The sequence below is a fragment of the Podarcis cretensis genome (assembly GCF_951804945.1).
Source record: "Podarcis cretensis genome assembly, chromosome: 1".
Taxonomy (NCBI): domain Eukaryota; kingdom Metazoa; phylum Chordata; class Lepidosauria; order Squamata; family Lacertidae; genus Podarcis; species Podarcis cretensis.
This window is the reverse complement of record NC_137170.1, coordinates 107142494-107167674: the sequence shown is the minus strand read 5'-3', so window position 1 is coordinate 107167674 and position 25181 is coordinate 107142494. Positions and strand designations below refer to the sequence as shown.

Sequence of the window (25181 nt, the reverse complement as noted above, 5' to 3'; positions counted from 1 at the left end):
CACCCCTGTTCCCTTCTCCTGTCTTTCCACTGTGGAATAATAGCAGCTGGGGACACAGATGATTCAGAATAGGAAAATACCATAGAAGGGTTAAACCCACCCAGTGTTGCAACTCTGATCAAAATTGGCACTCCCCTCAGATCCTTAAAGAGACAGCTAGAATGATGACTCTTCTGTGTCATGTCTCTTTTGACCCTCAGTTACACACAAAATTAGCTGTAGCATTTAAATGAATCAGAATTAAGAGTGCTTAAATTTGGCAGGATTATCCCAGTATTTTAGCTATTTGTGTTGCTCCGTAAACAAATAACTATGCAAAATACTAAACGAAAAGGGATCCTACAGCTGTGCTGATGCGGAAATTGGATGGAAGTTTTAAAACCTTATTTTCATAAGAGTCGAATCAAACATTGCAGGAGCAAGTTCTTTCTGCAATAGAACTTCTCCTTATTCTCCTTTCTCCACGCTTTGCAAATCTGCCCTGGAAGACCACTCAACCCTCTAAAGCAGGGGTGGCCAACGCCCAAGAGACTGCAATCTACTCACAGAATTAAAAACTGGCAGTGATCTACCCCCTTTTTTTAGGCGGGGTTCAGGTCAGGGTTGTTCAGCTTTTTTTAGGAAGGGAAGCCTCATTTTGGGGGGGTTCAGGTAAAAGTTGTTGAGCTTTTTTAGGGAGGAGCAAAGCCCCGATTTTTGAGAATTCAAGCCTAAGTTCAAGGGAGAAAGAACAGCCACCAGCCACTCACCAACAGATCACTAGGGAAACAAACTGAGTAAGCTCTGTCTTCCGTTCTGAAGATCATACAACAATGGAGGGTGGGGCGAGGGGGCAGAGCCAGATTCTATTTTACCAACGCTAAGGAAAGGCACCCAGCGATCGACCACGATCTACCCAAACCTCCTGGGGATCTACCAGTAGATCGCGATCGACCTGTTGGACATCCCTGCTGTAGAGCAATTTGGGGAATACACTGCACACGAGGAAGAGAAGAAACACAAGGTCCACTGTGTCTGCAGTTATGCTTGCATATAACTTCTATTTCATTTGTGCACAAAAATCACTGGATACAATACATAATGTATGAACACACTACTGTAAGAACAAGAAATTTGCTATTTATTGTATTTTGAAGCACAAATATGCAGATAGGGTGGGGGGAGAAGAGAAAACAAAAAACAAAAAAACAAAAAACCCACAGCTCTGCAAACCTCTTATATAGCAAAAAAATTCAGTGTTCATTTCCAGTCCTTTAAAAGTAAAACTGAAAGCTCTATCTCTCTATCTATCAATCATCCATCTATCACCTATCTATCTCTCTATCTCTCTATCTCTCTATCTCTATCTCTATCTCTATCTCTATCTCTATCTCTATCTCTATCTATCAATCATCTATCTAAAGCTTAAACCCAGGACTAATATTGCAAAAGTGGAAAAAGAATTGATAGCATCTCTACAATCAAGCAGCATACATTTCAGCATGGAGTAGCTGCAATTTTTATTAAAATTATTTTCTGTATGAATGTAAATTAATAACATCATAACAAAACTTACAGATTAAAATAATGACAAGCTGTCTTCTTAACAGAGTTTCTTAATATAGGAGCTGAGCCATAAAATATTTCTTTTTTGCTGGCTCCATCTAATGGCCAACACAGATTTTACAAGATGCTTCTACACGTTTTTGCAAGCTATTAAAAACAAAAAAGCCCTCAATCTACAGCAAAACATGTTTTTGATTAGGCATTTTTTTGTGGACCATTTCTGAACATAGGATTGTATCCATATTTTATTATGTTTGGGAGTTAGGCCTGTTGAAATCAATGGGCCGTAAGTTAATTATGTCCATTTAATTTCAGTGTGTCTAACCCAAGCATGAGTTAGTTTCAGCTGAACCTAACATTAAAATGTTATCAAATAAATTTTACAAATGTTGTAAAACTAGCAATTTTGCCAATTTATTAGAAAAACTTGCTAGATTACTAGATTACTAGATTAATCTTACTAGATTACTAGAAGTTTCGTTCACTAATTGATAATATATCCATGTATTTCCATCTTAAGAGAACAGCAGTTCTTAACTGAAAAATATTCTGTTAATGGGTGACACATATATCACAGATATATATTCTGTGGTGTGAATATGTATTTTTCTAATTCACTGAGGAAAAGTTGAATTCACAGACCAGAATCCAGTTGGTCTTACTAGTGCTATTGTTCCAGTGGGAGACATCTTTTAACAGAGGAGGAGATGGTAATATTTTTGCTGACTCCCCCTTTCTCCTGGAGCCCACACCATCCCTTGAAAATATGCACTGGGGGAACCTTCAATAACAGGTTTTATGGGACCATGAAGAGGAGGGGGAGTTGGGAAAATCGTTCTCCTCCTTTCAAGGACTGCCTTTCTCCATAGGATGATCCTGCAATCATCATCTGAGGCCCTTTTTCTTGTGCCTCCTCCATGAGAGGTCGGAGGGGCAGCACAAGGGCCTTTTCGGTAGTGGTTCTCCACTTGTGGAACCATAACTGCAGAAGAAAAAGCATTTTTATTTAAAAAGAAATCCATTGAACATTTCAAATACAGTGGTACCTCGGGTTAAGAACTTAATTCGTTCTGGAGGTCTGTTCTTATCCTGAAACTGTTCTTAACCTGAGGTACCACTTTAGCTAATGGGACCTCCTGCTGCTGCTGCGCCGCCTCCGCCGCACAATTTCTGTTCTCATCCTGAGGTAAAGTTCTTAACCCAAGGTACTATTTCTGGGTTAGCGGAGTCTGTAACCTGAAGCGTATGTAACCCGAGGTACCACTGTATGACGTCAAAATGGAAGCACTAATCTGAACAGGAGGACCCCAAAAATGTATTACTGAACTGGAAGTAAAATAAAACAAATGCAAAAACCACTCCCAACCTATCCAAAGAAGTTACTTGCACCCACAAATGGTTTGTATGGAAATTTCCCCTACAATAGCTCAGATATTTATTTATTTTCTATCATTTATTCCTTGCTTTTTCCATTATGGAAAGTGGCAGTATACATGGGATTCCTAGCAGGTCTCTCATTTAGGTACTGACCAGACCCAGATGTGTTTAGCTTAAGCAAGGTAATGGCCCTATCATGTGCTTTCAGAGAGGTGATGTCAGTGCAAACGCCGTTTGCTGAGGGGATACTGGGCTGCTCCACGCAGATACAGCATTTGATTTATCAGCACTTGACTTTAGAACACAAGTCCACTCACCTTGTGCCTTTACATGCTTTAAGAGAGTGAATGATGCCACTGGTGGATTTTTAAAATCATATACAGGTGCTGGTTGAATGAAATGTTCCTCTGTGGCTGTGGGAACTTTCATATGAATTCAATCTGCAAATGGTCTGTGCTCACACGCACAAACGCTACCATCTGATGCTATCATTGTCAAGTGCAAAATACACTTGGGTGAACTAGTTCAGTGAGTACATTCAATTGCTGAATATTTTCCTAACAAGCTACATTCAAGTATTTGCAAAATAATGATTTGCACTGCTCCGACTAGTTCTACAGCTTTCCAGTACCCATATACTTCTTATAATATGCCTTTTTACAATGATGAAACTATCATCATCTTCTCTTTTTGCATCCCAAATATTCTACAGCAGCAGTATTTATGGATGTACAATCATGGATCGAGTCACAGTAATTTACAGTACTGCATATTTTATCGTCCTGTATATCATTCCCCAAGAATGAAAGCAGCCTTGGAATAATGAGCGAGGGCTTGTATATTATTGGCATGTTGGGAAGCAGATTACTGCAGAAATTATAAGTTTCAAAAATTACTATATAAATCTATTTTCAAGGTGAACCAGAAAGTGTATCCCTGTCCGCCCCCCCATTCCTTCTGCACTCAAGCTTGCAGTTCAGTCATTCTCTAGCACCAGTTGCCGAAAACACTTCTATTTGCAATCTCATCATGTGGGTATATGAAAGATATAGCCCAAATGGTGCCTTCAGTCAATTTAAGAGCTTGTTGTGGAATGTAGGAGAAATGTCAGTCTTGTACATAGGAAGGTTTGGGGCCATTCATAGTAAGTCAAAAGCACTGTCTTCCACAGTCCCCAAAGTTATAAGAAGACTATAATAGACCCTGGGGCACTGGTATAATTTATACCTAGTGACTCACTGCCATTAGAAGATGGGAGCACTAAGATCCACTCCTGATGTAGTTTCTGAACAGTTGAGCCCAACAAAGAAAACACTACAGTGATAAATTATCTCTCTTTAGGCATTCAAAACAGCATGTGTAGGCTAGAAATGGGGAGGTGGAAAATCCCACCCCAAGTTCCCTAGTGTGTTGTCTTATTTCCTAGCCTTTATGTATTTTGCACCAAGGTCCGAAAGGGGGATTCTAACTGCATTCAGTTGATCAGAGTTAGAATTCTCCCTGCAACTGGGAACCCTGGTTGGAATCGCCCTGAAGAGCTTCATGATGAACATTTGACGATCAGGAGAGGAGGTGGCTGGGATAGTGGGTAGGTCTACAGAGGGCACTTCAAACAGAGATGGACCCAAGGTCTCTTGCACCCGTAGCAAGGACCTGTATCAACGCCCCCCAGACCAGAAACTCAAAAGTTTGCTTTTCATTGTCTTTCATGCTCTGCCACTGAACAATTCTAATAGTGCACAGATGTGCAGGCTCCTAGCTACTCTGAGCCCTTGGCAGGATCCAACCTAACTAGCCCCTGGTTACGACCCAGACTCCAAACACAATTTGAGCTCTCACGTGTGTGTGTGTGTGTGTGTGTGTGTGTGTGAAATCCTAAGTTACAGTTTCTGGATCTGGATCTGAAGTTGGAAAAAGGACTGAAAACTTCATGCCAGATACAACGAAGAAAATGTTCCTGACATAAGCCACAAACTTAGCTAACTGAGCACCAGCTCTTCTACCTTCTAATACAACATTGCCACTTAATTTAATATTTTATGTATACCTGCAAATGCATAAACATTTCTCGTTGCTTTCTTTGATCACATGACCTGCACAACTGGCCTACCAAGCCTTACTAATTTTACCATGATGTGTGTGTGCGCACATGTACATATATGCACACACATACCTTGGACTTCGTATGCACATACTCAACCAATATACACCTCCTCACCACACTTAACTGTGTTAGATGTATCCTGGAATATTTCAAGTTTGTGTGACATCGGGAGTTAAAAGTCAGTGGTGGGGTGGTGGGTGCAGGCAAGGTTTGTTTCCCCCAGATATTCTGAATAAAGTTGAAAGGCTCATAGGTCTGTGGACAAATTACAGGAAACACCAACTCCAGCCATGGCCAAAAGATCTTTTGCCAAATTGAAAGCAGCAACACATTCTAGGACATGTGACAGGTTTTGCCTGTTCATCTTGAGACCCTGGCAATAAAAGTTGAACATGATTAGTAACACTACGTTTGGTTTCCTTCTGTGTTTGAATAAATACCTCAGCATCATACTCCCAGAGTTGGTTTCCTCTCATGTGGTGGCACTTTAACATGATCACAGGACCATTGAGTCTAGACACATCCAAACACAAATCATCTGTACGAATCTCCTTGTCAGCCGTGTATGAAAATACCTGGAAGAGATAGGTATTGGCATTATTTTTTTTTAAAGTCTGTATTACTAAGGGACTTCCTGCCCCATTCTCACCCCACAATAACACCCTCTCCTTTTCACCCTGAGCAATTACGGAGTCCCATTTTCATCTTCTTAACGCTGTTTCTGAAGCTACTTCTGCATTCTGTTCTGCACCCTCCTGAGCCCCAGTCAGTATGGCCACTGATTAGGGATTATGGGAGTTGTAGTTCAGCAATATCTGGAGCGCCAAAGGTTAGCCTGCTCTGCTTTTGAAGTGTCACTGGTTTCAGGAAACGTGGATTTTTAAGTACTTAAATTGTGACTGCTTCGTGCCCCCTTTTTAAATAAAATGCACACATTATAATGTGGAAGTTAATAAAATAATAATAATAATAATAATAATAATAATAATAATAATAATCTGTTGCACTGATGGAACATTAGGCTTAGCACTACACTGAATCCTGGTAGCAATATCACCACAACCTTCTGTTCTTTGTTCTTTAGGGAGAAAGGAGGGTGAGGGGAAGATAAGAGAGAAGGGGAAAAATATGCGTACAAGGGAGGAAAAGTTATGAATTCCACACTGCCAGATGGGATTAAGGTAGTCCCAGGTCAGAAAAACAATGAAGACAAATTAAAGCAACCTATGTGGCAGCTATTTTAATTATTTACAAGACTCCCAATTACTTAGAATTCACCTCCCAATTGATTTAAAGTATTCTAATGAAATCTACAGGAAAAGTAGCTTCTCTTAATTGTTGAAAGCAACCTTTCGCCAATTAATTGTTGAAAGCCTTTGGCAAAGCATGCAAATTGAACTTGATTGCATTACCAATTAGGGAATGCATGCAAATCATACTAAGTTACCAATTAGGGTGTTTTAAAAGGGGAAAAGATTATTAAAAGCAGATTCAAGCATGTTTTACTTCCACGTGTTCTAATATTTAGATACAATGCCCTAGAGCTGTTTGCAAGGCATTTTTACATATGGTTAAACCCAAAATACACATGTGCAGCATTACATTGGCAACTAGCAACTGATTTTAGAATGGCAAACACAGTGCTGAATGTTACAATTCCAGCCTCATCTTTTTTGGATTTCTAAGCTAGTTATAAGGTCCAGCAATAAAAGGACCTTTATACCTTTAAACTGTGCTGGATTTACAAATTTTGCTCTATAGGGCAAAAGTCTGCACTGCTGCCCCTCTCCCACTGACTCCCATGCCCTCTCTCATCTTTGGGAGCCTACCCAGTCAAGGAAGCAACAAACGGCAAAATGAGGTGTTACGTCTGCAGTGGTCTGTGTTCACCTGAGCTTGAGTTTGGACTTGGATTTCGAGTCCGTGTTCTGATTTGATTATATTCAATCACGTAACATGGTCAGGGTTTGGGCTACCAGCATTGGCTCTTAAGCACTGGGCTACGATTCGCAGCTTGGGGGTTTAGACAGCCAATCATGTTGAGAGTGGGAGTGGCCCAAGCCTTCAGATATATATATATATATATATATATATATATATATATATATATGCAGTTGCTTTGCCCCTGTTTGTTGTTCTTGGTGCCTCAATAAAGCCTTTAAGCGGAATTACTGCCTTAGGTCTTGCTTGAAACTTGAAACAGCATATACTTCATGAGGTGTCTTGCTCCAAACGTTTCAAGGCCTTTGCTGCTCCTGGAAGGAAGGAAGGAAGGAAGCCACAGCAGGGAAGCAGTGGTTTCTCCAGGAGGTGCCTATGAGTTTTTCTGCAGCTCACTGGGCTGGGCATGCTCAGAGGTGTTGCCTAACTGAGCAGGAGGCTGTAGCTGTACACCTTCCCCTGCCTTTTGGCAGGTGGAGTGAAGCAGAAGAGGATGGGCATACGACCTCTGATACTGGAGGCAGTACATACCAGCACAGCTAGCAACCATTGATGGTCTCCACCCCCATCATTCTGCCCGGACACTGAGGTCCAGTGCCGAGGGCCTTCTGGCAGTTCCCTTGGTGCGAGGAGCCAAGTTACAGGGAACCAGGCAGAGGGCCTTCTCGGTAGTGGCACCCACCCTTTGGAACACCCTCCCACCAGATGTCAAAGAGAAAAACAACTAGCAGACTTTTCGAAGACATGTGAAGGCAGCCCTGTTTAGGGAAGCTTTTAATGTTTAATAGATTATTGCATTTTAATATTCTGTTGGAAGCCGCCCAGAGTGGCTGGGGAATCCAGCCAGATGGGCAGGGTATAAATAATAAATTATTATTGTTGTTGTTGTTGTTGTCGTGCCTATCTTTAACTGGTCTAACCACCCCTTTTAAAGCCATCCAGACTGGAAAGTGTGGAAAGAGTAATGTGTGTAATAAACACTGGCTTGATTTCACAATTGTTACAATGTGCTCAGTCTTAAAAAAAAAATTCTTTCCCAAAATTGTTTTGACAATAAAGTGAGCTTCATTTTTACCTGGTTTCCTCCCATACCGTGGCAGTTGAATATGCCAACTTTTTCATTTTCCTTGCGTCCCATGTTATCTAAGCACTGGTTCGTCTCAACATTTCTGATCTAGGGGTAATAACACAAACAAGAAAACCGAAGGGTAAAAATTGTTGAAAGATTGCTTAAAATAATTAAATAAATAATAATCCACATGTCACTGAAAAAAAAGAAGAAAATTATTTAAGATTAGGAACAGCATCAGATTATAGAAACCTGACAGCACAATATTAAAAAATATTTACCTGAAGGTAAGTACCTCTGAGCTCAATGCGATTTATTCTTTAGTAAGTAAACTCCTTATAGATTAGGACCATAGTCCTAGGCAATTAACAGTGTGGATGTTAGTCGATTAAACAACTAATTTGTTAAATTCATTAAATTATAGCTGCATAAATTTCCAAGTGGGGTAAAAAAGGTAAAAGGTAAAGGACTCTGGATGGTTAAGTCCAGTCAAAGGCGACTATGAGGTGCGGCACTCATCTAGCTTTTAGGCTGAGGGAGCTGGTGTTTGTCCACAGACAGCTTTCTGGGTCATGTGGCCAGCGTGACTAAACCGCTTCTGGTGCAACAGAACACCGTGATGGAAACCAGAGTGCACGGAAACACCATTTACCTTCCTGCTGCAGCAGTACCTATTTATCTACTTACACTGGCGTGTTTTCAAACTGCTAGGTTGGCAGGAGCTGGGACAGAGCAACGGAAGCTCACCCCATCACGGGGATTCGAACCACTGACCTTCCGACTGGCAAGCCCAAGTGGCTCAGTGGTTTAGACCACAGCACCACCCGCGTTCCCTCAAGTGGGGAGAATATTATGAAAGAAAGAAAAAATGACACCTTGTTTTTAGATAAGGCATGAGTTTATTTTAACAGATACTGTCTTAGGAAAGGCATCCCCTCTCCTCTCTGAAGATGAGAGAATGCTCTGAAGATGTTGCCATCTAGCTACAGTATTTGTAAGTACTTTTAAAAAAAAATGTTTTTCAGCATTAAAAGTCAGTGATCCAATGATGTGTGACCCAGGACTGTGTTTTCTGTACAGTGGCCCCCCAGTGACAGAATGTCCTTCCTAGGAAAGCACAACTGGTGCCACAGCCTATGTTATTTCTGTTTGCCTAGGCCTTTGCTGACGCGGGTGGCGCTGTGGGTAAAACCTCAGTGCCTAGGGCTTGCCGATCACATGGTCGGCGGTTCGAATCCCCGTGGCGGGGTGAGCTCCCGTTGTTCGGTCCCAGCTCCTGCCCACCTAGCAGTTCGAAAGCACCTCAAAAGTGCAAGTAGATAAATAGGGACCGCTTTATAGTGGGAAGGTAAACGGTGTTTCCGTGTGCTGCGCTGGTGCTGGTTTGCCAGAGCAGCTTCGTCACGCTGGCCACGTGACCCGGAAGTGTCTCCGGACAGCGCTGGCCCCCGGCCTCTTAAGTGAGATGGGCGCACAACCCTAGAGTCGGACACGACTGGCCCGTACGGGCAGGGGTACCTTTACCTTTACCTAGGCCTTTGCTAGGTATTAGTGTTGGGTGCTACTGCAAATAAAGAGGCTATGGGTTCTATATTGGTAGAAATTGGCAGTTTTTAATAATTTGCTGTGTTTTATCTGCTCTTTTGGTATGCTTTTTAAAATGTGTTTTAATTCCACTGCATCCTGCCCTGCAATCATATAATGAAGAGTGAGATGAAAGCACTCTTAATTAATTAATCAATCAGGAACACCTTTTAAGTTAATTAAAATGTTATGAATTGATTAATTAGTTTTGAATCTAATTAATGAATCTATTAAACATTAAGGAACGTTGCCACATGGAAATCTCTTTTCACCCAGTTGATGTACATAATGATTGCCACCTCCCAATTCTGAGATCCTCAGGAGATGCCAGTAGCCCAGTTCATATATCAGACAGTGGTATACTCAAACTATGGCTTAATGGGAACAAGAAAAAGGGTAGGTGCACACTGCTAAGGAGCTCCTCCCTTGCCATGCTTGGAACCTGGGCACATGGTTTATTTTCCTCAAACAAAGCAGGAGCAGAAAGTCAAAAACAAACCATTGCAACCACTCAGTGTTTGCTTTTTTGGAGATAAATAAACCACAAGCTGGGTTCAAAAGACATAACTAGCTAGACTTTGTCTTGTATTATCCATGGAGTGTTTGGAGGTGTGACATAGGATCTTTTGAACAGAGTGCACCAGGATGTGGAAGAATAAAGAGATACACATGCAAGGCTCCTATTAGCTGCTTTCTCTTCTGGCTGTTTCTTTAGAAGCTGTGCCAGCACACCTACATGGTCCAAAAGGCTCCTCCAGGAGTATTTCCATGTTGATTCTACAGAGGATACCGAAAGCAATGCACCCCTTTCCCCTTATTATTTGCAAAGCTATTGAACCTTCAACAATAATAGGGGGGAAATCTAATTGGAATTCAGAAGGATTGAATGACAGAATTTAAAACTGATTTTATCCAGACAATGTAAGCCCTCACTTTTTTCTAATCCATTCCTATTCACTTAAATCCTGTCAGGAGTTGATTATTTATTTTTCTTAGCTGTAATCATTTGGTATGATTATGAAGTAAACCAGGGGACATCTGAATTATTGGATTCCAGAGGAAAAATAATTAGACACTAAATTTAGCCAGATTTTTAGTTCCAGAGTAAAATAGGTGGAGATAAAAAGAATATTTTTTATAATTTGATAAAGGGAAATTGGAAGCGGATATGAAAAAGCGAAGCCAGCTTACGATTTGTTGGACAGGAAAACGACTATGATAAAGACGCACAATATTACTGCCCTAATTTATGCAATGTTGCATTCTACTTATAGGATAATTTTGTTTTTATAATCTAATATCGCTGGACCAGCATCCCCCAAAAAAGCAAAAAAATGTGTTGATGAAGCAGCATTTGACAGAGGGTGGCCTAAGACTGTGCTATATTAGTCTTTATTGTTATGCCTGTCAGCTATAGTTAGCATTTCAAGCAGCTTTTATCAGAAGGAAACTGCCAGGAGAGAGAATGAGACCAATCTTATATTAAGTTTTGCTTAGCAAATATTTTATGGTGGAGAGAAAAAAATACATTAGATAAACAAAGTAATACTCTAATAATTATCAATCTTAAGTCTGTCTTAAACATAGATTTTGTGGCTTCAGCATCAAGACAGCTATTTTTTTTACTTCTCACTCCCTGCCTCTGACTTTGCTTCATATAAAGCATGATGAAGAGTCCTAGAGAACTTGAACACTTGTTCACTATTTTATGACAAAATATTTGGGGAGAGATTAGCAGCCTGGAGAAAGAGCCCACCATCATCTACCTAAAACAGCTGTTTCCAGTGGGGTCTTTTCCTAACGCTTGCTTACCTGGTCAGCTTTAGGCTTCCCAGTACCCTAGATTATTGTGGAGTGAGAATACCATGAAGACGGTCCATCTCAGAAGACTAATAGAGCCAAAACATTGCCCATGACTCTTGAGATTTCCCTGTCACTCAGGCTAGTAATCCTGCTGAGCCCCATATGACCTCAGAAATGGGGAAATGGTCCAGGCAGTTTTCAAGATTGCTCCTGTGAACATCCTTTTACCTGATCGTGGAGTGAATTTAGCTCCTTAGTTGTTTGAGAAACTGACAGCAGTGAAACAGCATGGTTCACAATTAAGACCATTGGTGGGAGAAGACTTGCAATTAATCCAGTGGGTCACAACCTATAACTCAGTTTAGAGCCTACTCCAAATGATGATATAGAAATGTTACTTTCCATTACAACTGCTCAAAAGTCAGTCAGCTGAGCAGTTCAGAGTAGTCAGAGGGCTTAAACATCTTGGGCTTCAGAATGGAGAGGAGGACTACCCAGTGGCCTGCTGAGACATCTTTATCAACGACTTGGATGATGGACTCAAGGGCATCCTGATCAAATTTGCAGATGACACCAAACTGGGAGGGGTGGCTAACACCCCAGAGGACAGGATCACACTTCAAAACAACCTTGACAGATTAGAGAACTGGGCCAAAACAAACAAGATGAATTTTAACAGGGAGAAATGTAAAGTATTGCACTTGGGCAAAAAAAATGAGAGGCAGGCACAAATACAAGATGGGTGACACCTGGCTTGAAAGCAATACATGTGAAAAGGATCTAGGAGTCTTGGTTGACCACAAACTTGACATGAGCCAACAGTGTGACGCGGCAGCTAAAAAAGCCAATGCAATTCTGGGCTGCATCAATAGGAGTATAGCATCTAGATCAAGGGACGTAATAGTGCCACTGTATTCTGCTCTGGTCAGACCTCACCTGGAGTACTGTGTCCAGTTCTGGGCACCACAGTTCAAGAAGGACACTGACAAACTGGAACGTGTCCAGAGGAGGGCAACCAAAATGGTCAAAGGCCTGGAAACGATGCCTTATGAGGAACGGCTAAGGGAGCTGGGCATGTTTAGCCTGGAGAAGAGGAGGTTAAGGGGTGATATGATAGCCATGTTCAAATATATAAAAGGATGTCACATAGAGGAGGGAGAAAGGTTGTTTTCTGCTGCTCCAGAGAAGCGGACACGGAGCAATGGATCCAAACTACAAGAAAGAAGATTCCACCTAAACATTAGGAAGAACTTCCTGACAGTAAGAGCTGTTCGACAGTGGAATTTGCTGCCAAGGAGTGTGGTGGAGTCTCCTTCTTTGGAGGTCTTTAAGCAGAGGCTTGTCAGGAGTGCTCTGATGGTGTTTCCTGCTTGGCAGGGGGTTGGACTCGATGGCCCTTGTGGTCTCTTCCAACTCTATGATTCTATGATTCTATGACTGTATTCATTCCAACTTGGATGCTGTAATTTGAGCAGTGGTAGCAGATGTACCTTTGGCAGCTGCTTATGCAGCTATATTGGAAACGTTTCAACTTGTGGAGCCTAAGAACGTGGACATATTTCTTGGAAAGATGAGACTAAGACCTTGCACTTCCTTGCTAATAAGAGGTGCCAGGGAAAGACTGGCCGAGTAAGCAGTGGGACTGGTAGATGCCTTCTTGCAGGTAGTTGTAGCCCTAGCAAGCCTGAAAGAGGTAGTAGTGAAAGTTCCCTTAGTCCCATTGTGTTTGGGGGTGGGGGCGGAATCTAGCCAGTCTCTAATATTCCTCAAGGTGCTCAAAGTCAGGGTAGTTTCAGGTTTTTTCCCTGGATGACAGGAATTATCTAGGTCAGAGGTAGCCAATGTGGTTTCCCCCATAAGTTTTTAGACTACAACTCCCATGGTTTGACAATTAACTAGGCTTCTTCGGGATTAATGGAGCTGGAGTCCAACAAGATCTAGAAGGCAACGCATTGGCTACCTCTGATCTAGATCTATTTAAATCTGATTTTAGGTGGAAATAGCCTTGCTCAATTTGGTGGGTGATTTACATCAGGGGAAGTGAATCACTTACTGTTCTGCTAGACCCCCTCAGTAGCTTTTGATAAACAAACGCACAGATACATAAGATAGGCAAAAGAACAAAAAAAGCAACAACAAACAAACCTGCTGCTCATCCCATTCCTTCTCCCATGGTTTTACTTCTATCTCAAACAACCAATCAGCATTCCCTGACCACCAAGGATGCTCAGTCCTCATTATGACAGAAAGTCATAATAAAGCTTAAAATTTCATTTTTATTTTCATAAGTAGCAAGTAAAGAAAAGAAATCAAATAAAAAGGAAAGGGAAATATAAATAAATGCTGATGTGAACAACTGAAGTCTCTAGTTTGTAATAACAGACATTATACATTGTGTGCCCACTAATTTTAAGCTTTGCGAAATAAGAAATGTCATGATTTTCTTCACTCCTGTTCTCTGCCTTGCAAGGAAGCAATGGGAATATAATCCCCAGATGGTGAGCAGACGTGCTTCTCTGTTCCTGGAGGCCTTTGGTGCAGTGAGTTTGTTTGTTTGTTTGTTTGTTTTGCATGACAAACAGACTAAATCAATGAAGGCTGCAACCCTAAACACACTTGCTTAGGCTAACTTCTAAACAGACATGCTTAAAGGTAAAGGTAAAGGGACCCCTGACCATTAGGTCCAGTCGTGACTGACTCTGGGGTTGCGGCGCTCATCTCACTTTATTGGCTGAGGAAGCCGGCGTACAGCTTCTGGGTCATGCGGCCAGCATGACTAAGCCGCTTCTGGCGAACCAGAGCAGAGCACGGAAACGACGTTTACCTCCCCACCGGAGCGGTACCTATTTATCTACTTGCACTTTGATGTGCTTTTGAACTGCTAGGTTGGCAGGAGCAGGGACTGAGCAACGGGAGCTCACCCCGTTGCGGGGATTCGAACCGCCGACCTCCTGATCGGCAAGCCCAAGTGGCTCAGTGGTTTAACCCACAGCACCACCCGTGTCCCTAAAAAAACAGACATGCTTAGCATACTGCATATTTCTGCATAACTGTTATACAGTGGCACTTCTGGTTACGAACTTAATTTGTTCCAGAGGTCTGTTCTTAACCTGAAACTGTTCTTAACCTGAGGTACCACTTTAGCTAATGGGGCCTCCTGCTGCTGCTGCACCGCCACCACACAATTTCTGTTCTCATCCTGAGGTAAAGTTCTTAACCCGAGGTACTACTTCCGGGTTAGCGGAGTCTATAACCTGAAGCATTTGTAACCCAAAGCGTTTGTAATCCGAAGTACCACTGTATCTTCTATTGCTGCTGTATTTTAAGTTTAGACTTGGCTTTTTCCTCGAACTTGTTTCTCTCCACTCTCTTTAAAAAAAAATAAAATCCTGCTGTTGAAGAACGTACAAGACTTGCTTGCGTCGATGAAAGTTTTGTGCCAACAGTTACTATTGCTATTCCCTGTAAAGCTGGGATGGGAAACATGTGGACCTCCAAGTGTTGCTGGAATCTCCTGCTGTTGCTAGAGCTGGCTGGAATCCAAAAACACCTGGTCTCCCATCCCTGCAACAAACCTCATAGCTCTATCTGCAGGAATCTAGGGGGTGGGATGTCCTCATAAGCTCAGTGGACAGCTAGAAGCTGAAACTGACAAGCAATATTTATTTCACAGCTGCTGCTTGAAATTCTCCTCTTGTTTCCATAGAAACCTAGCACTTATTGGTGAAAATAATGTGTTTTTAATGATTGTTTCGTAACTTCACTTACCTTAGTTTCCCTGAACTGTCAGTTACGTGGCAAAACTCTCATTATTTCACGCCTATTAAGTGTGCCGTTTAAAAAATGTCCTAGAATTATTATTAGGTTTCTTTCTCTAAACCTGGTTTCGACTGACAAGCCTTGGAGTGAAACCTGATCTGGCATTGTAATTTATAATTCTAAAAGTGGAGATGAATGTCATTTGTAAAGCAAATTTAACCCCTCCTACTCCACTTTTTCAATACATCACTGCCAGATGTTTCAAACAAAAAAATGTACAGCATTTAAGAATTAAACGAGATGAAAGACAAGGAAAGATTACAATAGCAAATTATCTGACAATTTGGACTGCACCAAATCTCTAAATTCTGGTGCCGGGGTGGGGTGGGACGGGACGGGACACTTGGAAGCAGATTTCAAAAGTTTTAGCCAGATTCAGGAGGAGATCTCATGTCAGTGAACATGGAAATGATTTCCCATGACTCACAACGCAAACAGATCTTTGGAGATGCGACTAAGCAATTGATTTGTCTAAAGTAGAAATAAAAGCCCTCCTTTCTTTTTTTTTAGTTACGGCACATATGCAATGCAAATCATGATACTGGGCAACCATCTTTGTTTAGGTTTTTGTATTGTGAAGAATCAAGAAAGTGAAGTTTTTTTTGGGGGGGGGGTACAATCCTTCAAGTCACCTGCAATTTCTCCTCAAGTTCTCCTTTCTTAAACTTTATGCTTGGCAGGAGGAAGGACAGTAGAGAGGCCTCAGGCACGAGACACTCTAGGCTGAACTGGGAGATTTAGCTCTAATCCTCTCATGCAATGAGAGAGAGAGAGTTAGGATAAGCACACTAGCTCTGCCGTGGACTCCACAGCATCCAAGGATAAATTCTACATTGAAGAACATTTCCAATGTGTGGAGCCCACTTTCACACATTAAATCCTTGATTTCCCAGGCCTCCAAATTACACAAAGCACCTACACACAGCTTCAGAAGTTACTCCTCCAACTTGTGAAGAGCAATATTGATAGTGGAGTTAGAGCTCACACGCTCAACCTTCTCCCTCATCACATGAAAAACAAAATGTTAACATATTTTCAGAAAATGTTACTTAAAAGTTACCTAAATGTATAACATTTAAAGTGTCAAGGGCTACACAGGGAACAATTAAAAAGCCTTGGGCTCATTTCAGATGATCTTTTTTTTTAAAAAAAAAAAAACAGCAACAACCAAAAACCATCCTTATGCAAAATAAATAATTCATACCTCTCCAAGGGAGTAATATCGTCGGGGAATCTGGGAGTCTGGATAGACATTTTCTAGGTACCATGAAAACGGTTTGCATTTTAAGTTCTCTCTCAGTGCTTTTCTGACTGATACGTCTCCATAATCCACTTTGACAACGCCTGTAAAAAAAAAATCGGAGGAAAAATAGTAATTAATATTCATATTCTTTTAAACCATCCCCAATGACAATGAGTAGTTAATTACATTTTTTAAAAAGCTTACAGTACACTAATGATATTCCCAATTTACCTACCTCCGTTTCCCTATTTTTGTTATTGTACATGCATAACTTTCAGGCAGGCACTTCATAAACAAATGTTTTATTTATAGAATGAATATATTATATTATAGATTGAATTCCCCATTTGTTGGGGGGGAAACAATTCCCTGTATCTGTTGCAACACTAAAGTGTCATGAAATGGAGAAGAGATTACTAACTAGCCTGCTATCTTAAAAAAGACTTTAGAAAAAACTTTGCCTACATGCACATTTGCACTGCAGTTGCCAGTACTGTTTAATTTCTTATCTGGAAAAGTGTTACAGAAGTGATGGTACTGTACCAGTATAGACAGGCAATTATTGTAGCCTTTATACCATCAGGTGTTGTTAGCATAAATGAATCAGTTCTTTTTACATTTATGTACGTTTCACCAGATCAGTCTTCTGACAGTTTGTGAACCCTGATGAAAAACGAAAGTATGGCAGATACAATTGTAGACTAGCTGAGCTAAGGGGAGAAAAAAAAATGTGATGGAAATTGGAAAAGTATATATGCATGTGGTTGCTAGTTTCATACTGTTAGGTCAATAAACAAAGATGCAAGGAGCATGCATCACTGAAAGATAGCTGCAGATGCATGAAGGCTGTTATCAGCTTAACAACAGCTGTACAATTTCAAGGGCTCTTGACCTGTGCAACATGCCACACACCACCGATGCTAGATGCTAGCCACACTACAGTGTAGAAGCATGAGTATGGCTAAGAGCCCTTTAGAGTTGACCTTGTGGCATACTGACCATGAATGGGTGATTTGGGCAGCCTCCAGGTAATTGCCATCACATTCATTAAGCCTGCGATAACTGTTCCCTATATATAATCAAAGAATAGATGGCAGCTTTTCGCAGGCCTTTTTCTTATCTTGTGAGCACTGGTTTAAACCATGTATTAGGAGGAGGCCTGTCATATAAAAAAGCAGCATTTGATAAAAATGATCTCGCAATGTACTTTTCAGTGGTATCAAAGTGCAAGGAATAGTTAATGTAACTTACTCCCCTTTATTTTCAGAAAAAGGGCATATATAATTTATTTATACTGCAATCTGCAATGCACAATTTAAAAAACCACACGGCATCTATCACAGCACATTACAATTGCTACAGCAGGTAGAAATATCATTATGTGGTCAGTTGAGACCTGCTGCAATTTCTAAGTGGTTCACAGGGAGGAAAGTTTGGGAAATACTTGCTTTTTTTTTGCAAAAAATAAAATAAAAAATGGTGGGCAGAACTGTTTTCAGCAGCCGACAGTTGCCTTTCTGGTTTCAATAGGAACAGTGTTTCAGATTTCTAGTGTCACTACTTGGAAAGCCTGAGTTAAATGATCACAAGGCACAGACGAATTTTGAGGGGAGACCAAAAAGCAAACTCAAAGTATAGGGTTTTTTGTTTTAGTTTAAATAACAGCAGCAGCAGCAGCAGCGGCAAAGCTAAGACTAAATAGGGTCCCCCCCCCCCTCGGTGCTAGTTAAAAGAGAAATTAACTGGTAGCTTAAATACGTTTGCTGAAATGCTGACTTTTACACACAGCATCCAGCAGGTGGAACTGTTTTCCCACAAAAAGCCAAGACTCAACAATATATAAATCTTTCGATGAATTTTCAAATAGAACAAATCTGCTCCCAGCAAGGAATGCAAAACCCACACAGAGAGAGACTCACACACAAAAATGTCCACATCTTACTCATGTGAACGCGGGTTCAGTGAAATCATTATGCTAAGCTGTGCAGATGATTTTGTCTAAATTTCAATATTGCTCTTTGAAAGAAAAAAAATATTGTCATCGTATACACAAACATTTACAGATTTTAGATTCAAATACTTAGCCTTGTAAATGCTATCAATAATGACACTTTGGATAGTGTCAGACAGTGCAATCAATAGGCAACAGTGGATGCGCACCTGACCCATACACCTGCTTTTCATGCTTCCTTGAATATTGCGTGTCAAAGCCCCAAGCCACCCCCATGAGAATGAAGACACAAGGACACAGAATTTTAGGTTAATGTTAATGGGCAAAATTTAGGCCACAACTTTATTGGTTACAGAATGTGAGCAGTATTGGCTTAGGCATTGGCATCAACAGACTATATCTGACTCCTGCCCGCCTTGCAAGGAGCCTGGTAAGGGTAAATCACCAGTAGGGAGAGCCCCGCCAATGTGGATCCACTTGAGCATCCCCTCGCTTCCCGCTGGGGTCATGGCATGGCCCTAGCCCCTCCCCGGGCTTTGGATGAGATCCACACCCCTGGATTCCTTTAACGGAATACCCTTGGGCAGGTGAGGGCCGCACCTCCCTCCCCCCCCCCACATTGCTATTCCAATGCCTAACCACCAAACCTTACAAAGTTGTGGCGATTGCTACGAAGTCAGCAAAAACCAAGTGGCCAGTGCCAATTTGCCAAGTGGCAAAAGTTCTGCCAGGCCCCTCAACAGTGACCAACCAAAGTCCATAGAAAGGCGAAAGGCGCAACCTGAGAAAGGGCAGGAGGGTGGGAGATCCATGGCGTGAGGCTGAAAAGGGGCAACTCAGCGTCACGCTGTGGTTTAAATCGGCCCCGGCCATGCCCCCAAGCCACCTGATTGGCCGCTTGGCTAACTGGCATTGCCGGGCCTCCCCAGCATAAGGCGGGACGCAGTTCCACCCCCCACACTGAGGGGGGAGGCTTGGTGGCTTGTCTGCAATGCATCCCCACAAAGAGGTGGAGCCGATTTGTGCAAAAAGAGAAGTAGCCTAACTTAACTATGGAAATGTGTGGGCGTCCAAACAGATAGGGCTCATCCATCTAAGCACAGAGCAGACACATTGCGCTAGGAACACACTCCAAAACATATGCACAAATATCAGTTGCTTATCCAGTGTGGCTGCTTAATCATAACATCCAAAGCTACTCTGAAGACTTTATGCTGTCAGCTCTGAGCTCTCCAATGCTGCTGCTGTTTGCCTTTGCTATGCCAGCAAAACAACACCTCAGTGAAAGCTCAACAACAACAAACAAGCAAATCCTGATTTAGGTGTGTCTGAATGATGCAGGGTTGCACACATGCACACAGCGCCGAACAAGGAAGTAGCCCCAGAACATCCTAAAGACGTCATGAAAAGGGGTGGAGCAGGGATACAGCAGGCTAACACACACTCTGCCAACGTGTGCGGGATTCTGGAATGGAACCTATTGGCATATATTGTGGAAAAATACGTTCAAATATGAATCTTCATGGGGGGGGTTAATTTAAGATTTATGAAGCAATGGGAAAGAATTAATATTATTAAGGGACAATCTGAAACTGACACGATTTGGAAATAGACAGAGAGGTGAGGGTAGAAAGGTTCAGGCACTAATAAGATGAGTGATGGCCTTGCTGTAGAATGTTAATTCAATCATGTTCATATGACCAAATACATTTTGAAGTCTGAACAGTACCTACTTACAGTGTGACTCAGAACTTATTCTGCAGCTCTGCAGCTCTGTATCCAGGTTCTAGAGTCCCTAAATCTGGGTATTTAGTACCATGTCCACTCCTCCTTAATATCTTATGGGAGAGGGTGCAGCACATTTGTCAGTTCAAAGCTCACATTTCCTCATAGGCAGCCTTCTGAAAGCTACAAGCCAGTGGTGGTTGGAGTCAGAAGCAGACACAGGCAGGGCAAAGAATGCTAATGTTACAATTACAGGATAAGTTTGCTTCTATAAACACTAAGACATCCCTCTCTACCCTCCATCCAGACAAGCAAGAAGCAGAGTTCACAGACACGTTCCAGCCAGGCAAAACCACTCAAGGTGGGTGCAAAGGAGGACCAATGAGGGTTGTAACTAGGAAGTAGGTGTGGCCTAGGAAGAGTCTTGAGGGTCAGACTGAGACATATGGAGGGCCACATTTTGTCCCCGAGTCTGTAGTCTCCCATCTCTGCCACAAAATGTCAAGTGAAAAGTGGCCCTGGAAAGCAGAATTACTATGCAAAAGCTCTTTATAGAAACTGTTAGGGTTCCAAGGGGTTGCTCGAGAGCAAGCAGGCAAATGCCTCCCTGCTTGGCTGTGAAGCCTTGCTTTTGATGCCAAAATAAACTTTATCTGTCCAGAGCGCCCCTCTCCCATGGCTGGCTCATTCACTGGCAGAATCTGTGAGTGGGCGGTCCTTAAACCTTCCCCAGCAGAGTAGTTTCTTGACCCCTCTCGGCGCGGAAGCTTACTGCGCAAGGAGGGCGTGGGTAACGGAGGACCTCTCTCCTCCCCGCTTTGCCCAGGCAAGGTGTCCTGGCACCGCCTCACCTTATCTGACCCCTGAAGCTCCTCTCCACTGGAGGTGTGGTTACTCTCCTCCGCTGAGGAGGAGCTGCTTCCCACGATCTTTGGGGGCTCTCTGTAATCCATCCGGCTTTTCCCCTCTCACCTCTGAGCCGATGGCAGTTCCCTGACAGAAACCGATGACCCACTCAGGTGGGTTGATTTATTGGATGAGAAAATATATGATAGGAAAGTGTAAAGTAGGATAATTAACACAAGTCCAGGGATTAAGAGAGAACAACTAGGAATCCACCAGCTCACCAAGTGGTTAATGCTGAAAGTTTGCTTGCTTCTCAGAACTCTGATAAAGTACAGCAGTGTCAATCACTATGGCTGACTTTGAGCAATTGCTGTTGCTCTATCTCCAGTTACAAACCTGTTCTGTTGTCAGGACAGAAATGAGGACTTATCCCTCAGTGCATTGTCACAGTGCTTTCTCGCTGTTTCCTGGGTCTTTGTTTAGGGAAGGAGTAAGCTAATACATTCACACAGAAAAAAATTTATCCATACTAATGGTGCTGTTTCGAACAGGTCAATAAAACAGAAAATCTTTCCACAGAAGGTCATATAACTGGTTATCTTTATGACATCTGACACGAAGGTGTTCCACAAGGTGGGCACCACATTTACAAAACTGCAGCTTTCACATGCAGCATGGGAGTCATTCCTGCTGCCTAACTTTATGATGATCTTCTTCTTCTTCTTCTTCTTCTTCTTCTTCTTCTTCTTCTTCTTCTTCTTCTTCTTCTATATAGACCGCTTCATGGCATAAAACCATCAAAGTTGTGTACACAGTAAAAACAGGATAAAATGCCAAAAGACAAGCTCTGACAAAAGACAAGCAGTAAAATCAATTCAGCAAATGCTAAAACAATAAAAAAAACCCATCCATGCAAACTCTAAAAACAACAAAAACCATCTAATCAAATATAAAATTGATCTTCCATAAATGATTGTGCTGCACCTCAGGGAAAGCCTTCTTTAACAACAACAACAACAACAACAACAACAACAACAACAACAACAACAACAACAACAAGGTATTCAGTAGGTGCCTAAATATCATGACAGCAGATGCCTGATTGTGGCGGATATCGGTAATTGATCTCAGGGAACAGAAGCTGTAATGCTAAAAGCCTGGTTTCTCGTACAGGGTAAGCACACATCTGAGGCATATGGTTAATTATCATGTGTTGACTGATGTATTGTGTTCCCCCCCCTGTTTATGTGAGGAAAGACTCCCCTAAATTCCTGGAACCAGTAAAGGGTTAGAATTTAATTAAAACCCCTGAATTTCCAGATCCAGTAGGGATTCAATTGCTGGAATAGCCAGGCCAGCCTGATAATGGCTGTGAAGTATGAGTCATTAATCTAACAAAGGCAAGGCAATGAGCCATTAAGAAAGTGGGGACTCTGTGCCAGACGCAAATGGGTGGAGCCCAAGTGGGCAGAGACAAAAGGAGTTTGGAGTTTTTAGGATTTAAATTTGCTGTGGCGTATTCTTGGGGAAAGGGTTTCGGCCTCTAAGAGGCAAGCTGGAAGGAGGGTCAGAGTGATGGTTGAGGTCTTTTCAGATCCCAGGCTACAGCTATGGGAGAAGCATGAACCTTTTGGAGTGTTAATGCTTTGAACTATTCCGTCCTGGGTTTGGGTTGTATACATGTGTAAATAGACCATATATCATAAAGACACCACTGTCTGTGCTGTGCCGCATTTCCAAAGGAACTCTGGGTAACCTCCTGGAACCTCACAACTTGTACTGTATGTAACAATAAATTTCGTAAGCCTCTCCCCAAGAAACCCATTATAACAACCTCTACGTTTGTCACTTCCAACACCATATATAATTTTGATTTGTAAATTATAAAAGCCTTTAGAAAGAAGTAAAAACAGGGCAATAGCATCCCTCTCAATTTTTGACAGTCTGAACTTTTCCTCATAATGTAAAATACTGTGTTTTGTCATTTTCTGCAGTTAATCCAAGCAACTGTGACAAAGTGCCATTTTTTAGCACACAGCTAGCCTGCAACAAGGATGGGTAAATCTGTTGGTTTCAGTTTCTCTCGTGTGTTTTTTCCAATCTTAACTTCAGTTATCCACATTTCCACATCCGTTAGCGTTTCTTAAAAAAAATTTAAAAATCCCAGAAAATATTACCAACATTTTAGTGCAAATTTATTCTAATATGCACATTTTTGCAAAGTAATATAAGACATTTTTGTATGTTAATTTCATTAATATGTGCAAGTACTTCTGTATACATTACCTGGGTAGAGAGCTGGACTGCAAAATTTGAAGAAGTGCAAATTTCAAAAAATGGTTTTGTTTCATTTCTTGTATTGTTTTGGAAAGTGCTGATTTAGTAAGCACACCTTTACATGCAAACTGAATCTAATTTCTCCCCCATTCCTACCTGCAGCACAACTGCTGTCCACAATTGGGGCTGTGCAACAGATTTGAATGAACCCCATGGCTTCTGGGGCCATGGCTTCTGGGCTGCCCATTCTGCCTCCTGCATTATTTAACATCTATGTAAACCAGGGGTGCACAACCTGCAGCCCTCCAGTTGTTTCTGGATTACAACTCCCATCAGTCCCAGCCAGCATAGCCAGTGATCAGGGATGATGGGAGGTGTAGTCCAACAACATCTGGAGGACTGCAGGTTGTGCACCCGATATAAACCATCTGGGGATTTGGTGCACAATGTCGTCAGTATGCTGAAGACATGGCAGCTCTTTCTCTCTCCACTCCATTAAAATCAGGAGAGGTTGGGAAGGTGATGGACAGGTGTCTGGAGGCAGTGCTGGGATGGGGGCAAAAAACTAAGGCTGAATCCTGATAAGATGGAAGTGCTATGGGTAAGTGGTTGAAACTCCTTGGTCTGAATACCAGACATATTTGTCATATGTGATTTTGACATAATTATCTTTAACCCTGCCAATCTTCTTGGGAGGAGCAAAACCATTCACATAGATATCAGTATTAAAACTGAACAGCAGGGATCAAACACATTAAAATGATTGCAGGTTTTTGTATGATCTCAAGGTATCGTGACATGGTATCCTGGAGTGTAAACACACACACACACACACACACACACACACAATATCTGAGGCAGGAAATAAAGGCTTTTAATTCAAACACCCTGCAGTTTGGAAGAACGACATTCTGTTTCTGCTTCATGCTGCGTATTTTCATCCTGTGACCCGCTAATCTCCAATTAACTACATTCTCAGTGTGATCCTACCCGCAAATTGAAAAGTCTACCCATCTATATCAGAAGATGTTAATAGCTTTGCTTTTAACAGCGAGAAAGGGCTATAGCTCAGCTCTTCCAGAATTAAGTTCAAGAAATATGTTTCTAAGATTTGTTTGTGCAAAATTCTTGCTTACATAGGCACACAAACATATCCCCCATTCTTGCTTTCCCCTGCAGTGGACCTATAAATCATTTTGTTATCTGAGAAGAAAAAAATCGGGTGGGGGAGGCCCCATCACTGAGTGAAAAACACACACAAGGAAATCTCAAAAGATACTAGTTAAACAATGGTTCAGATTCAAAAACTCCACAAGTTTTACTTGTGCAACAGGTGTTTCTCTATTCCTTTCTGCTACAGACCTCTGAAAAGGTTTTTTTGACTTGATCAGGAGTGACTTTCAGGGAGCGAAAGAAGCAGTAGGAGAGAGGGAAAGGCCCACTGCACTTGTGGAAAGGGAATTCAGAACCCCACTTTGTGTGAGCAAAAGTGTCTTCTGCTCATACAAGGGTAAAATTTGGGTCCATATCCGTACCCTCGTCCCAGTATACCTGAAGGAGCATCTCCACCCCCATCGTTCTGCCAGGACACTGAGGTCCACCTCCAAGGGCCTTCTAGCGGTTCCCTCCCTGCAAGAAGCCAAGTTACAGGGAACCAGGCAGAGGGCCTTCTCGGTATTGGCACCCGCCCTGTGGAATGCCCTCCCATCAGATTTCAAAGAGAAAAACAACTACCACACTTTTAGAAGGCATCTGAAGGCAGCCCTGTTTAGGGAAGCTTTTAATGTTTAATAGACTATTGTATTTTAATATTCAGTAAATGCTGTAGCTCCTCTGCTTTCTGGTCTGGTTTGCTTGTATAATGGTGGGGGCAAGAACATGCATATCGAAGACTATA

The 25181-nt window shown here is 42.0% G+C and overlaps 1 protein-coding gene across 2 annotated transcripts in view; it reads right to left on the bottom strand.

Moving 5' to 3' along the window:
- The window catches only part of GALNT13 (polypeptide N-acetylgalactosaminyltransferase 13), a 161389-nt gene that overhangs the window by 15574 nt on the left and 120634 nt on the right, over positions 1-25181 (bottom strand). For both annotated transcript variants that reach the window (XM_079979338.1, XM_079979339.1), the window contains exons 9-11: positions 16447-16586; positions 8043-8141; positions 5467-5601 (exon numbers count right to left, since the gene is read on the bottom strand). In XM_079979338.1, the coding sequence (XP_079835464.1) occupies positions 5467-5601; positions 8043-8141; positions 16447-16586 (374 nt within the window). The remainder of the gene's footprint in view (positions 1-5466; positions 5602-8042; positions 8142-16446; positions 16587-25181) is intronic.